This window comes from Amblyomma americanum, chromosome 4 (genome assembly GCF_052857255.1).
Source record: "Amblyomma americanum isolate KBUSLIRL-KWMA chromosome 4, ASM5285725v1, whole genome shotgun sequence".
Classification (NCBI taxonomy): domain Eukaryota; kingdom Metazoa; phylum Arthropoda; class Arachnida; order Ixodida; family Ixodidae; genus Amblyomma; species Amblyomma americanum.
In genome coordinates, this window is record NC_135500.1 from 145,082,153 (window position 1) to 145,097,336 (window position 15,184).

General features: G+C 47.8%; 1 protein-coding gene across 2 annotated transcripts in view; it reads left to right on the forward strand.

The window, feature by feature from the left end:
- LOC144128483 (vesicular glutamate transporter 1-like) overlaps positions 1-15,184 on the forward strand; it is a 201,247-nt gene that overhangs the window by 177,051 nt on the left and 9,012 nt on the right. For both annotated transcript variants that reach the window (XM_077661911.1, XM_077661910.1), the window contains exons 9-15: positions 3,931-4,080; positions 6,502-6,634; positions 7,322-7,432; positions 8,385-8,512; positions 8,992-9,168; positions 11,061-11,242; positions 12,152-15,050. In XM_077661911.1, the coding sequence (XP_077518037.1) occupies positions 3,931-4,080; positions 6,502-6,634; positions 7,322-7,432; positions 8,385-8,512; positions 8,992-9,168; positions 11,061-11,228 (867 nt within the window). In that variant the 3' untranslated portion in view covers positions 11,229-11,242; positions 12,152-15,050. The remainder of the gene's footprint in view (positions 1-3,930; positions 4,081-6,501; positions 6,635-7,321; positions 7,433-8,384; positions 8,513-8,991; positions 9,169-11,060; positions 11,243-12,151; positions 15,051-15,184) is intronic.

Here is a 15,184-nt window from a genome sequence, read left to right on the forward strand (position 1 = left end):
GAGGGAGCTTACTCTTTCTTACGTCACGGATGATGCCAACTAGCTATTTTTTTTAAATCTTAAACCGCATGCGCCACGTGTTGGTATCCAAGGGAACTAAAAGAGCTTGTCCCGCAATCTTTGTAATGTGTGGCACAACCTCCGGAAATGCTCGGAACGCGAAGAAGGGGACAGAGTGAAAACCAACAACGTACAGTCGTCCACAGACCTGTCTAGAGCACTCGAACTCTCTCCCGTCTGCGCTCTACAGCGCGCAGAGCAACGTCTAGCGGCAGCGCCTTGTTCGAGATGGCGCATGTCTGATGCTCAGACGACGCTCAAAGATGCGCAATCTCGAACAAGGCGCTGCCGCTAGACGTCGCTCTGTGCGCTGCAGAGCGCAGACGGCACGCTGTTCGAGCGCTCTAGACAGGTCTGAGGACGAGTGTACAGCCGTTCTTTCTCCATCTAAATTTTAAAATGAATAGCAGACCGACTTTTCATGAATAGCAGGCCTTCGCAACTTGCAGCATTAACGACTAGCCTCATCCAGCAGCGTATAAAAGGTGGCGCACGAGCGGAGCAAACCGATTTACGGCTGACAAAGTCCAGAGCTTTTTTCCGAACACGAAATATTATTCCCTTCGCTTTCAAGATCCTCCAACAGTTGACAGCCACCGGTCCACTCAACTCGAGCTCAACCTTAAACCTTGCCGACACCATTTCGCAAACTGCCGACTCGCGCCACCGAGACTCGCGCGCAAACCACACACACACAGCTTTCCCTCGAAAACCAAGCTTGTCGTGACATCACTGGCTTGCACGCCAATGCGGGCCCCGTGTCCCACCGCCTCTTCCCTCCGCGTTCCGGTCCAAAAGCCCCGGCTCCATTGTGTGTCGCGCAGCACGCGTCGACCGGGCAGCGATACAAAGACTTGGGCGGATATGAACGGGAGCGAGCGACGACGCCAAAAGAAGGCGCAAGAAGATGGCGAGGAGGAACGTTCCTTTCCTCGCAGCAGCCTCTCCTCCTCTTCTGCTCTTTAAAAGCCACGCACAAAGGGCACCACCGAGCTAAAGAATAACACAGAAACCGAAGAAACAAACAGCTCGATCAGAGAGCCCCCTTAATGGATGTAAAAAAGAAGGGTCGCTGCGTTCCTTTTATGCCGCGCCCATAGCTCGACCCACGAAGCCTCGGCTAAAAGGTTATGGAAATGTATTAAAATTTTAGAGGAGGGTACGCGCCGTGTTAAACCATCCAGAGACGCTTTTGTTGAGCCCCGTTTCCGCCACGCGTCCACTGCTTTTGTGTTGTTGTTTGTTTGTTTTTTTCCTTCCTTTGTGTTTTTCACCGCTCGGGAAAGATTACCGCTCATTCTGTCCATAGTTTTAAACGGTAGTGTCGCGTTAAAACAACGAGCTCCGAGTGACGCGTTCACTGAAGCCATAATGCGCCCTGGGAACTTAACACCGACGAATGGGTGTCACGTTTAAAAAGTTCGCGTTAAGTCTGTCTTGCGTCAGCGTAATGTTTGGTAAGCGCGCTTGTATAGTGCCCGCTCGATTGCGTTGCATTCGTCCGGGCGTTGCTTTGGCGCTTAATTTTCATGCTAGGCATCACTTTCGTGCTCTTAGCTAGTTTACCGAACCTCTTACAGTTTTATCTCCCAAGAATACTTGGCTCCACATTTGTAATGAGAGCAGCTACTATAAAATGGCATATCCATTAGACAGAAAGAATTAAAAAAAAACAGATGAGATTAATATTTAGGTACTCAGAAGATTGGATTATAATCGGTTATTCCCTTGACGGCAATAAAATAAGAACGAAACTATAAATTAGTGGAACCTACCCTGCCCCGGGTGCACGCCCAATGTGTTTAGTGTCAGCCGAAGTTTTTAGTAGGAATATATTAGAAGAAATTTTCCTATAGAGCCCCTAAAGAACTTCACCATTAATTGCGTCAAAATTGTCTTCCATGAAGTCTGGTGAATCGGAACTTTGTCTTCAGTGAATTTCAACTGTTACTCCACCTTCATTAACGGACGCAACGTAGTTCAAAGAAGCGAAATGCTTTATTTCGTTTTCGCTTTTTTGTTTGTTTGTTTGTTTTTTCTTAAGTGGCGGTAAAATCGAGCAACGATGTGACGTCAGCGCCAGCGCATTTCCAAGCAACGATGCAGCAAATATAGGGAAAAGCAACTTAACGTCAGGTTCTCACTTGTGTCCCGTATCCGTGATCAAGCGTCAACCATTCATTTTTCGCCATTAGCTTCTCTGCACCATCTCCTATCCATGCAAAATAAATGCTCACCGCAAAGCACGAGACTAGGGCACCCTCAGCTGCATGCTCGCCCTGCTGGCTACCTCAGACAAGGCTGTCTTCCATGCTCAACATCCGCTCCTCGTCTTTATCGTGCGTGGCTCTTTTGCAAATTCTGTGCGCTAAAGCAATAAATCAACGAACCAGCTTTACGAGAGCCCATGCTCGACTTTGACAATCCCTTGTTTTTGCACAGCGTGCCATCGGACACTTGTTTATTGCCAGGTTGAGCAGCTTATGACTTGAACTTCGTTCTGTAATCTCCGCAAGTCAGTGTTCAAGGATGGATTTTTGGTCCGCACCACCGAACGTTAGTGAACTCCCTTCGAGAATCCGGTGTGTATGTACTTGTAGATAATACTTCGTGCCAGCAGGCATGTTGCTGCAATAAAAAAAAAAGGTAAATGTTCACCGATTACATCAATGCGTCTTGGCTATATGGGATGCGCGTATAACACAACTAATCTTTCTGCATTTTCAGTCATTCTGTACAAGGCTACTGTGGAATATCTTCGCAGGGGCGGACACGTGGGCTGAGCACAAAAAGCTCAGCTTTTGATTGTCCTATGTGCTAGGCGGCTAATGAGTAATGGGTGGAGATTTTGGCACAGCAAAGAGGAAAAAAGGAGTGACGCAAAAGTTTTTCGAGTCTCAAGTCGACTGATTAGAATTTGAATTAGAATTTTATTTCTTGGATTTCCAAGATCCCTGGAGCCCAGGGCCAAAAGCAGAATGGTAATCCCTGAACGGGCTCCGAACCGCTAGCAAAAATATCAAATATAGGAATACGTTTATTTCCATTAAGTATCTCTGGAACGCAAATTAGCTGTGCATATATTTAATCTCTTCGCGATCGCTGGCGACCTGCGGACAAGTGGGGCATTGCTGAATTGAATGCTCCCTCCTCAGGATATTCGAACTTTCATCGCACAATAATGATTGAGTGAAACGCTGTTGTCATTCCACCTTAGTGTTTGTTTCAACGTCGCCGCCATCCTTCTTGTCTTACCTTGAGTCAGGATGACTTTTCATGCGTCACATAGAACATAGTGTCGGGGTTTTCTTTGTTCCAGCTTTTGCTCCCTTTATGGGATGTGACGGAAGTGCCACGAAAGTGAACAAGGAAGAGTAAGCCTTCGTTAGTGGTTTTAAGAAACACTGCCTACATTGTGTTGCCTTTATTGTGCGTGTCCTTTGTTTTGCCCTACTGAGAGCTGTTTGATGTGAGAACAATAGAAAATCATGTGAGGTGTCCGTTGATGTTCCACTCGTGCACAGTGCACTCATAAGGAGACAGTGTGCTTGTTTTTTTACGCATACGCAATGAAGAGTTCCAATTCATAAGAAGCACTGAGGCGCAGCAATGCATTTTATTCAAAGAGAACAAAAGCTTGCACAAGGTTTAAAGGCAATTAAAGAAAGGCTTAAAGGAAATTAAAGAATTAAAGAAGTTGTGATACATATACAAAATATTTATTTCATTCTGTCTAGTTGAGCCATTCGCTATCCTTTACAACTATTCAGGATATAGCTAAGAGAAATGTTAGAGTGCGTTTCCATAGCGGCGGCGCTGAAATTTACGACTTCGTCGAAGTAACAATCATTGCATTGCATTTGTGTGCAGTTGAAGACGACCCCATGGAAGAACATCTTCACGTCGCCGCCAGTATACGCCATCATCGTGGCCAACTTCTGCCGCAGCTGGACCTTCTACCTGCTCATCATATCGCAGCCCATGTATTTTGGACAGGTCTTCCACTTCGAAGTGGACAAGGTAGGCACAGCAGGGCTATAATACGGGACTTAACGAGTTCGCGAGGCTTGGCACTGCCGCAGCAAAGTTTTCTTAAGTCATGAAGTAACTTTTTAAGCTTCCGTCATTTACGCACTGCAAAGGTGCCCAACGCTGTCCGAAAAAAAATTGGAAGCACGAGATGTACAGAAAAAGCTTCCGCCCCAGTGACGCCACAGGTCGTTACGGGCGCTGAGCTAAGCTCTATGACGTTACCAGAAAACGAAAATCAAATCCCTTCTTTTTGTGCATCTTTTGAATGTGTTCAACGGCTTCTCTAGCACTTTCATAGAAAAGCGCGAAACCCACGCTTTTAACTGCACACGTTCATGGATGTGTGTCTGCTTAGCGGATGATAAGATTTTATAAAGATTGACATCTGTTAAAAATAGTTTTTAGAGCGTTAGCTCTGCTTAACTCGTTCCTTGGTTGTGCGCCGTCGGCCGGCGTCGGCGCCGTCCGCAATAAAAATTGCAATGAAGACGATAAAGACCATGCGCCAGCTGCGCTTCATCATCATCGCTGATCACCCGCGCACGAGTGTCCTGCTTGAGAGAGAGAGAGAAAAAAAACTTGATCCAAAAGGAGAATTGGAAAGAGCTGGGTGGTCGGTGCCCCTGCCTCAGCTGTCCACGCCCGTTGGTGGTTACCCCTCGATCTGCCTTAGCTGCTCCATGTGTTTGGCGTCTCTTCCCATCAGCAAATCCCCCCTTCAAATAGAACAATGTGTTTAGAGCGCTAGCTATTTATAGCTCGTCCCTCAGTTTCGCGCAGTCCGCATCACAGACCTTGGCCTCGCGCCAAGACACTGCGCCACAGTTACCGCACAGCGCGTTTATGTTATGACGGGAGCGCCGCAGGCGGTAGCTCGCTCAGCGAACTTGGCAGTGCTCCAAGGTAGCCTGCTACGCCAATGTATGTACGATAAGAAAGCCGGCGAGACTGTGCGGAAAAGGCATGGTGCACAAAGCGACTCGTCTTTCAAGCACATGCACTCGAGCATCGGAGAACAGCCTAGTACTTTAGACCAAGCGCTATAAAAATTATTTGCTCTGACACCGCAGCTAACACTCAAACATTCACATTACACACTCGTAACAGACCTGTGAGCTTGTGTGTGTGTGTGTGTGTGTGTGTGTGTGTGTGTGTGTGTGTGTGTGTGTGTGTGTGTGTGTGTGTGTGTGTGTGTGTGTGTGTGTGTGTGTGTGTGTGTGTGTGTGTGTGTGTGTGTGTGTGTGTGTGTGTGTGTGTGTGTGTGTGTGTGTGTGTGTGTGTGTGTGTGTGTGTGTGTGTGTGTGTGTGTGTGTGTGTGTGTGTGTGTGTGTGTGTGTGTGTGTGTGTGTGTGTGTGTGTGTGTGTGTGTGTGTGTGTGTGTGTGTGTGTGTGTGTGTGTGTGTGTGTGTGTGTGTGTGTGTGTGTGTGTGTGTGTGTGTGTGTGTGTGTGTGTGTGTGTGTGTGTGTGTGTGTGTGTGTGTGTGTGTGTGTGTGTGTGTGTGTGTGTGTGTGTGTGTGTGTGTGTGTGTGTGTGTGTGTGTGTGTGTGTGTGTGTGTGTGTGTGTGTGTGTGTGTGTGTGTGTGTGTGTGTGTGTGTGTGTGTGTGTGTGTGTGTGTGTGTGTGTGTGTGTGTGTGTGTGTGTGTGTGTGTGTGTGTGTGTGTGTGTGTGTGTGTGTGTGTGTGTGTGTGTGTGTGTGTGTGTGTGTGTGTGTGTGTGTGTGTGTGTGTGTGTGTGTGTGTGTGTGTGTGTGTGTGTGTGTGTGTGTGTGTGTGTGTGTGTGTGTGTGTGTGTGTGTGTGTGTGTGTGTGTGTGTGTGTGTGTGTGTGTGTGTGTGTGTGTGTGTGTGTGTGTGTGTGTGTGTGTGTGTGTGTGTGTGTGTGTGTGTGTGTGTGTGTGTGTGTGTGTGTGTGTGTGTGTGTGTGTGTGTGTGTGTGTGTGTGTGTGTGTGTGTGTGTGTGTGTGTGTGTGTGTGTGTGTGTGTGTGTGTGTGTGTGTGTGTGTGTGTGTGTGTGTGTGTGTGTGTGTGTGTGTGTGTGTGTGTGTGTGTGTGTGTGTGTGTGTGTGTGTGTGTGTGTGTGTGTGTGTGTGTGTGTGTGTGTGTGTGTGTGTGTGTGTGTTTTTTACGTCTGGGCGTATTGTTCTCAGAAACAGCGTACAGTGCTGTCTGTCAATTTCATATTCGTAGTAATGGCGGCCAACATCGATCACAAAAGGTCGATGCTGTCAAAATAGTACGCAATGAATGTTGACCGCATCACAGCGGTAGGCTACCACGAGGCGTACCATAATGGTTGCTGCGGCGATTAGCAAAAGTGGAGAGAGGGTGCGCACGAGAATGCCGTGGCCGCTTTTGCTCTCGCGTCAGCGTATCAACTCGCGCCGCCTTGACTCCCCTCCTGCTGCGCAGTCGGGCCTTGTGGGCGCCCTCCCCCACCTGTTCATGACGCTGGTGGTGCCCCTGGGAGGCCAGTTGGCGGACTACCTACGAACCCGCCAGATACTCAGCACCACAACCGTCAGGAAGATCTTCAACTGTGGAGGTACGCACGCCATTCCTCCGCGAACATAGATGTGCTGCGCTGTATTGACCGCGGCATACGTGCGATTCGCTTTCTGTGCTCAACTGCCTCAGTGACGAACCATAAAACCACGGTATCCCCCCCCCCTCCTTTCCTTTTGTCGAAGAAATGCGTTTCGCCCAGACTGCCTAGGCAGTTCATCTTTTGAACAATTAGAGCTAGGTGGAATACACAAGATCAGAAAAACACTGTTGACATGCAAAGGAGGTAGCGCTACGTCCTGTACATGTCAGCAGTGTTTTTCAGAGCTCGTCTCTTGTCCTCCACGTATCGCTAAGCACTTAGAAAACGATGTAATGCTAGCTTCAGTCTTTGCTCTCTTGACGAGACGGCTCAACGATCTAGGCTATTCCCCCTTGGCAGCTAATAAAATATTCAGTGCTGACGTATTCTTCACGGTGTTGCGCCAAGATGTACACGATGCGAACCGAAAGAGAGTTGCTGTTCAACAACTTACGAAAACTCGGAGGAAATAACAAGAGGGCGAATGAGGTACGGAAGTCTGCGGGGATAATGTGGCCTCAGCTGGCGCAGGACAGGGTTAACTGGAAGGGTACAGGAGAGGCCTTTGTACTGCGATGGACTGATGATGACGATAAGACAAGTGTCGTGCTTGCGCTCGCTTCCTTTCTCCTTTACCCGTGCCAGGCTTCGGCATGGAGGCCGTGTTCCTGCTGGTCGTGGGATACACCCGGAGCACCCCAGTGGCCATTTCAGCCCTGACCTTGGCCGTGGGCTTCAGTGGTTTCGCCATATCAGGTTGGAGTGTTGTTTTTGCTTGTTTGATATTTTCTGTTTTAAGAAATGGCGTCTAAAATGACAGGGCAAAAGGCAAATGAATTTTTGCCTGACCGGGACCCGCCACCCATACACTGCTCAATGTTCATGCATAAAGACGCACTTGAACATCTATCTGTGCCTGAGCAGCATCTCAGCATGTGCCTGCTCCCCCTGTGGAGGCGTTACTAGTCTTGTAGGCCATCGCGATGACCAAACTGACAGACCCAGAGAAAGCTTTCCGAGATCATGCAGCGAAGAGAGAGAGAAAATGAAGGAAATCGACGCGTGTAATTTTTTTCAAGTAACTACAGTTTATTCTTGGATCTCAGTTTTTTTTTTCTCCTGCTCGTGCTTTTTAACAAACCTCGTAAGATGAACCAAGTATGGACGCAGAGAAAAGCGCTTTTATAGTCTCCAGGAGCTCGGTCAATCGTTTCTTTTTTTTTCACGGGAACAAGGCCAGATTTTCATTAATGAACATCCTCTGAGACATTTTTCGCTATTTATTGCAAGACATACGTGTGACAGTCCCAGTTTCTTTTAACCAAAGATGTCTGCAGATGGTTAGCGTTCGGACTATTGTGACGTCACAAACCGCTTTACCTATCCTTTCTTATACAGAAATAGCTCCATGTAAGACTGTCTTCGAAGTAAACAGCTCCGCCATACTCGTATAGCATGTCGGAACTAAAAGCTCCCGACACAACGTCACGTTGCGGAAGCTACGACGACACTGAAAACTCGCTCTCTGATTGGCTAAGAGACGAGCTATGAGCTTCGCCATGAATTGTCATATCCGTCACCACGAGGCTCCGTATTTGAAGCTAACCAACCTGCAATTTAAAAAAAAACTGCACTAGGCGGGTCAAGCATGGCTCGGGCTCACAGCACTTGACCTTACCTCTTCCGACCTCGTGCTCGCCGGCTGCAGGTTTCAACGTGAACCACCTGGACATCGCCCCGCGGTACGCAAGTATCCTGATGGGGCTGTCCAATGGCGTCGGCACGCTGGCCGGCATGCTCTGCCCCATCGTGGTGGAGTACATTACTGACAAGAAGGTACGTGCGACACGACAACGATGCCTTTAAAACATCGTGGCAACCTTGAGCCACATATACACACACAAAAGAAATGGTTGGTCTTGTTCATTTGGTCTCCGTTGCATCTGTAATGACACGCCATTAACTTGGTCCGCTATTAACTTCGCTCAGTGCGCAGTAAGGGTTCGGTTAAAAATGCCGCACCAAAACGAAAGATTCACCCGAAAGGCCTTTGCAAGACCAGCTCCGCCTGCAGCTAAAACTCCTCGAAACCTGTCGCGTGTTCTCTTTTAGGCCAACAAACATGGCGTCTCGGCAAATCACAAAGTGGATTGTTGATAAAGGCTCTGAACTGGATGTCCTTAGAGAATCCAAGTTAAGAAGCCGTATGATGACCAGTCATTGTACCACGTAGTCATTAACTTGTGTAATGACTCGTCAATGATCCGCCGTGCAACAGCTAATCCTCGATATACTCTGACCGGTTCACCGAACAGATCCACGGCGGTGATGACGCATCTCGCTGGGAGAAAGTTTTCCTGATTGCGAGCCTCATCCACTTCGGCGGCGTCATCTTCTACGCCATCTTCGCCTCGGGAGAGAAGCAATCGTGGGCGGAACCGCCCCGCGAGGAAGAAGGACCCTCGTGGAACCCTCTCGAAAACGCCTTCAAGGTACTCCCTGAGGCACACTTCTCCGCTTGTAATGCTTGGTAGAATACTTGCAGCCTGTGCAGCACCGGGGCAATTATGCGGGATGGATAGTTGGCGTGGATCAAACATAATGTAACCAGCAACGGAAACGGGAACACAAGAAGAAGTGCACAGGACAGCGCTGGACTAATAACTGATGTTTTATTGAAAGATAGACCACTCAGGTAACCAAACGATGTATGCGTATCAGACGCAAAAAACAATAACCTGGAACGTAACCTAAAACATTCTCACGTTCAGCCAATGCGCAGACAAAAAATATTACGGAGGGCACTTGAGACTACTTACACGCTTTCAAAAAGAAAGCATTAATTTTTAAACATATTTTTTCCTTCCTTCGTTTCTAATAACACACCTGTCATTAGCATCCAGTCGTAAGGAAACTCATACACTAGGTTCACCTTTATTCACAAAAAACAGAGCGGTTTTGGATCCTTTGTGTCGCGTGCTCGCCTTGCAATCTGAAGGCCCTGTAGACAATGTACAAACTGTGCCCCGACATTCCACAAGATTTCCATGCTAGAAAAACTTTTCATTTTGTTGACCTAAAGTGTGGTGAGGCGATAGCCTTTAGCGCGGTGTTGCTGCTTGTGTCGCTGCCGTTCATTAGCGCACGCACGCTTGGTTGCTGGGCACAGGAGAGCTTTTAGGCAGCATCCTTCCAGATCGGGGTTCAGGAGGCGTCTGGCAAGATTGCCTCGGGAGCGCTCCTCTCGAACGATGGTGGCGCCACTCAGTGACGTCACACACATGCGCAGTGCACTATTGTATACTGAGTTCCAGTTACTACATACTACACCAACCACCAGTATTACTAATTACCTAGTTAATACTTAACGAATTATTAATTAAGTATAATTAGTGCACTATATACATAGTTACGAGATACTACGCCACCGGTGACGTCACCAGTTTGATTGACAGCTATAGTGTGACACTTTTCTGCGAACATCCCCGCTGGCGAGTCATGAGCCTATAAAGGCTTTCGCCTTAAAACAGATGAAAGAGAAACACTGGACGGCTACAAGAAAGTGACACTTGCGTCACTGCGCCGTCACTACTGCTTACGAATAAGGAATTTAAGTTGCCGCAAAACAGCATGCGCGTGTAGGAACGAAAGTAACAGAATTTTTTGTCTCGACATTGCCTGGAGGTGCGCGTGTTTTAGGTTGCGTTCATGTTGGTGTTTTCTGCGCCTGATACGCACGTGTTGGTTGGTTACCTGGGTAGGCCATCTTTCAATAAAACATCGGCTGTCAGTCCAGCGCTGTCCTGTTTACTACGTTTTGTGTTCCCTTTTTTTGTTGCTGGTTACACTTCGCATCGCCTCATCTACCGTTTCAATACCAGTCACATCCTGCGCCCTGCAGCAGGACCCTATTGGACGCCTCGGTCCGTTTGGTCGCCGTTATGTGGCATTAATTAGAAGCAGCGGTGGCCCACGGCGTAGAGCGTAATCCTAATTGGAGAATGCTCCAAGGCATAGCAACGCCTCGGAAAGAAAAAGTGAACATTAAAATTTGCTTTCTCTCCCATCGCGAGGCTGAACATTAGATAAGAAGTATTCCCTCTCTCAGTCCACTTGTGAAGCAGCAAACACTAAGGCTAGCGGGCGAGAGAGAGAGTCGGGAAGAGTGATAAAAACACATTTCATGTGCCAAAATCGTCCCTGGCTGGAATTGAAAGTACAGCACAGGCGTTTCCCTATTCTTTTTCAACTATAATCAGTAATTTCTTAAGAAGAAAAAAAGAAAGTGGAATGATAGTGATCGCTTATTTCAGTGACCTGCTTTGATATTGGTTCGCTTCGATGTTTGGTGACTCCAATTTATTGTTCGCCTTTCCGCACCAAGGAGGACTCAACAGCGAACAGTGCGACGCAGCAGCAAAATCAGCAGCAGTCCTTCCAGCGCCAGACCTCGTACGGCGCCACGGCCGAGACAAACTTCCCCGTGTACGAAACTCGTGAGGAACGGGTTCAGGAACCTTCACGGGACGTCTACGACCAGAGGGACTTCTAGCCGGAGAATAAAGGGTGCGCATATGAACACTTTCTCTTCACCAACACGAGTCGCGTACAGGAAAACACTGAGAAAAACTCTCAGCCTTATTGACGTGCCGTTTTGTTGGCAGTAGCTCGATAACCGAGTCCGCCTCGAATTCCAAAAATCACTGAAAATTCGATGCCTTCACTGCCACTGCAGCGTGGCTTAGAAGTGCACCTGCACAGCATTCGATGCGCTATTATTGTTTGGAGATTGCAGTTGTTGTTAAACGGCGTCAGCCTGTAAAATGCTTTCCGAATAGCCTTCTTAGCGGTGACATCGGGTCCAGCTCAAACACTCACGGTGCTTGCGATCGCTACAGCGATGTGCAAAAATACATGTTTCATAAAATTTTTAGAAGCGCCTTCTACGATTTTGGTGAAACGCTGCCATCCCGTTTTTCTTCCTAGCTTTCCTCCTTTCTTCCCTCTATCACTGGGGTCTCTCACAACTTAACGAGCCCCTTCCATAATTTGTTAAGTTGGTTTCTCTACATTGCACATACCCCTATTAATGGCATCACTAAAGCGAGGATGAAGTGCCGAGCACGAGTATTGGTGCGTGTCCGATTGCACGTAGTGTTATCATAGAAAACATGTTAACATATTTCACTTCGTTAAAAGTACTAAATGCCGTCAAATATTTTATTTTAAGATGCGAAGCTGGCTTAGCATTTATGAAAAAAAAGAAAAAAAACAGCAAACTAAATTTTGCCTGTAAAGCGTGCTTTGCCTGTACGACACCTGTGCTCAAGGAGAAGCAAACGTCTGCAGCATGGCATAAATTTGGGTTTCGCAGCCGCTCTTACTTTTTCATCCTTCTGGGTGGTGGTTGTGGTGCTAGCGTTTAATCAGGTGAAACAAAAGTAAAAAACTAGGAACTTCTTTTCCGCTTTGCAGCGGACGGGTACTACGAAGACGTGGGCGGCAGCGCCGAGGTGCCGTAGAGCCGAACACGGAGGGAGCGGCGGCGACGACGACAGCAACAGACAAGAGGGAGGAACTGCGACGACCGCTGACGAACAGGACGCCGGCGACAGGACGCACGGCGCGACCACCGCGGTCGGCGGCATGGGGAACGATGAAGCGCCCGGCTTGGAGACGAGAGAGACGACAAAGACGATGACGAAGGCTGAGAGAGAGAGACGCACGACGCATGCAGCTGCGCCAGTCACGGCTCTTTTCCTACCCCGCCGTGATCCCTCGGTTCGCTTTCTTTGTATCCTTTCTCTGTTTTTTTTTCTCGGCAGCGCAGAAGGTTAATCGCACCGAAGGTTTACAGGGTCAGGTCGACCTGCTCACTTTGAAAAGGCCTTAGTTTCGGTTCCTTTGGTAAGGAAAACAAAATCTCAGCAAGAAAGCAAAACAAGGAAAGCAAAAGTGTACTCTAGGTTTCACGTTACATAACATCAATTTTACGCGCGACTCAGTTCAAGTACAGAAGTAGCTTTTGTGAGGAACTATATCCAAGATGACGAGTTCGTTGCAAACAGCTCGGGCGAAGGCACACAAAAAAAAAATAAAAGCATGAAGATTTTCTATGCCGTAGCTGGAGCATGTTTCGAGGCCAGTTTGTTTTCATACTTTTTTCTTTACCTTCATTTCTTTTCCTCAAAAACGGTCAGCAGAGTTGCTTTCTACTTATCGAAGCCAGGCAGTGTCGTTAAACGGTGCATCTGGCATCAACATCTTTGTTCGTGCTTTGCGGATGCGCGTTAACGCAGCGCTAACGGTCGAATAAAAACAAGCTCAAGTCCGAGCTGACCCGGTGAGTATTACAGTAGGCATAGCAGATCAGCCTGAGTTCAGCCTTGGTCTCGATAGCGAAATAACTGCACATAGAGCCGATATCAAGGGATTCATGGTTTGTCACCTTACTCGCATGTCGAGAGAGAGAGACATCTTAGACATTCCAGTGCACGTTGAGGTAAACGTTAGTAGTAGTTTTTTTTTTCCCTCAAAAACATAGCAAGACTCGCGCAGCAAAGCCTGGAAGAGCCGAAGCCTTTGAGAAGGAGTAAGGAATGTTTCTGAAAGTCAGCGTTCGCAAGGACGTCGCCAAAATGCGAGGTAAACAGACGCACGATGAAACAAGATGAAACCATTTCAGTTGTAGCAACTCGAAGGAATAAGAAGTGCCGCGGTGGAATTCCGGTAAGATGCAGGTTAATACTAATATGAATAAAACTAACCGGTAGGCGTACATAACCGTGTTAGGAACGGTCACGCTCATGTGTATAGCAAAACATGCAGACAACCCACGCCACACGTTCTCCAGCCCACCAGGATCCGTTTATAGGGTTCCGTTGCTGTTTAGCACGAAATACTTCGACTAAACAAAAAAGCGAGAGGGGGAGACGCCGGTTAAAAGACAAAAAAAAAAAGAACAGTGGTTGTGCCATCACTGACCTCCTTCCAAGAAAGCCTTCTAACCTCCGTGTGTGAGGCGCGCTGCCGCGGCTGCCTCCGGAATCACTATGAAGTCGACGCAGGTCACGCCAGCTTCGTTTGACTTGCATGCGCTATTGTAGGCACTGCTTTGTAGACGTGTTTCGGTTTGGTAAGGGTTGACAGCAATGCGAAGTTGGTTTGAGTAATAAACAAAGGCTCCATCAGCTGTGGTACAGATAACAGCCATTAGAGAATTATAGCATAGCGTGATGCGCGATCCACTACAATGGTACGCTTCCACGGGGCAGCACTACATACGCGCTGACTGGTCCCGACGCGGCAGGCGAGAACGCAGCTGACAGGCTTGCGTCTGCGCACGCGCAGTAGCGTCTGGCGGAAGCGGTTCGCGGTAGCGTATCGCGGGTCGCACTATGCTATAACTCTCTATTGTCATGACCAGTCACTCGGTGCTAGAAAAGTATGTAAGCGTCGACTTCGAAAAAGAAACAAATCGGTTGGAACAAAAATAAAGCGGGAGTAGACTTCTCAGTGGGTGCCCTTTCCAAAAGCAGTCCAGCAATTTCAGAAGCGGTTAAGCAAGCCGGCCTGCAAACCAATGACTATATGAGTATGCCCTCTTCAAAGCCAGAGGCGTCAGAACAAGCGCACGTATATCCAGCAAGAAGGTTTTTGATGCCAGTGGCGGACGCCAACCCATACGTTCTAAAACGTCTTTTCATTCAATGAAGTTCTGGTGAGGTATTTTCCAAAGCGGAAAAATGCCACCCATCATAATGGCAAAACTGCACTTGATAACTCGAGATTTTTTTTTTTTTGCATCTTACTTATCCCAGCAGCTGTCATATGGGGAAGCGAGAGCTATAGTCGTAGCTACTGGTGCAAACGACGCGGAGACAAGTACTAGATAAATCTTGGGAATATTTGTCGATTTTCTCACACAACAATTTACACGTTAATGTTGCTGCTGAATGAAAGGGCATATCTTCACAGTGAGCTGGCACTATGAGGGAGTTGCACTTCTTGTTTATCACTTGGTATCAGAGGGCAAAGGAAAGCGCGAAGCGGTGCAGTGATCTTTCAAACGGGAGTCCCCATTATCCTCGTCTTCCTGTTTTTTCTACGTAATCAAAAAGCCCAACTGCGGCAAGAACAACCATGAATCGCGTTAGAGCTCTCCTCTCTTCGTGACTGACGCACGTTGAGTGACGAACTGAGGATCGCTCACTCGAAATTCAATTGAAGTCTAAAATACGAAGAGGGCGGCCACGGTTAAGCTCAAAAGTTTTGCAAGAGGAAAGCTTACGTTGGCACTCCCGCCGTCGTAAGTGCGCTTGTCGTCTTGTGCCATTTGGAATAACCCCTTGCTAAGCTGGATGGTGTATGCACAGTAATAATAATAATAATAATTGGTTTTTGGTGGAAAGGAAATGGCGCAGTATCTGTCTTATATATCGTTGGACACCTGAACCGCGCCTTAAGGGAAGGGATAAATGAGGGAGTGAAAGAAGAGAGGAACAAATA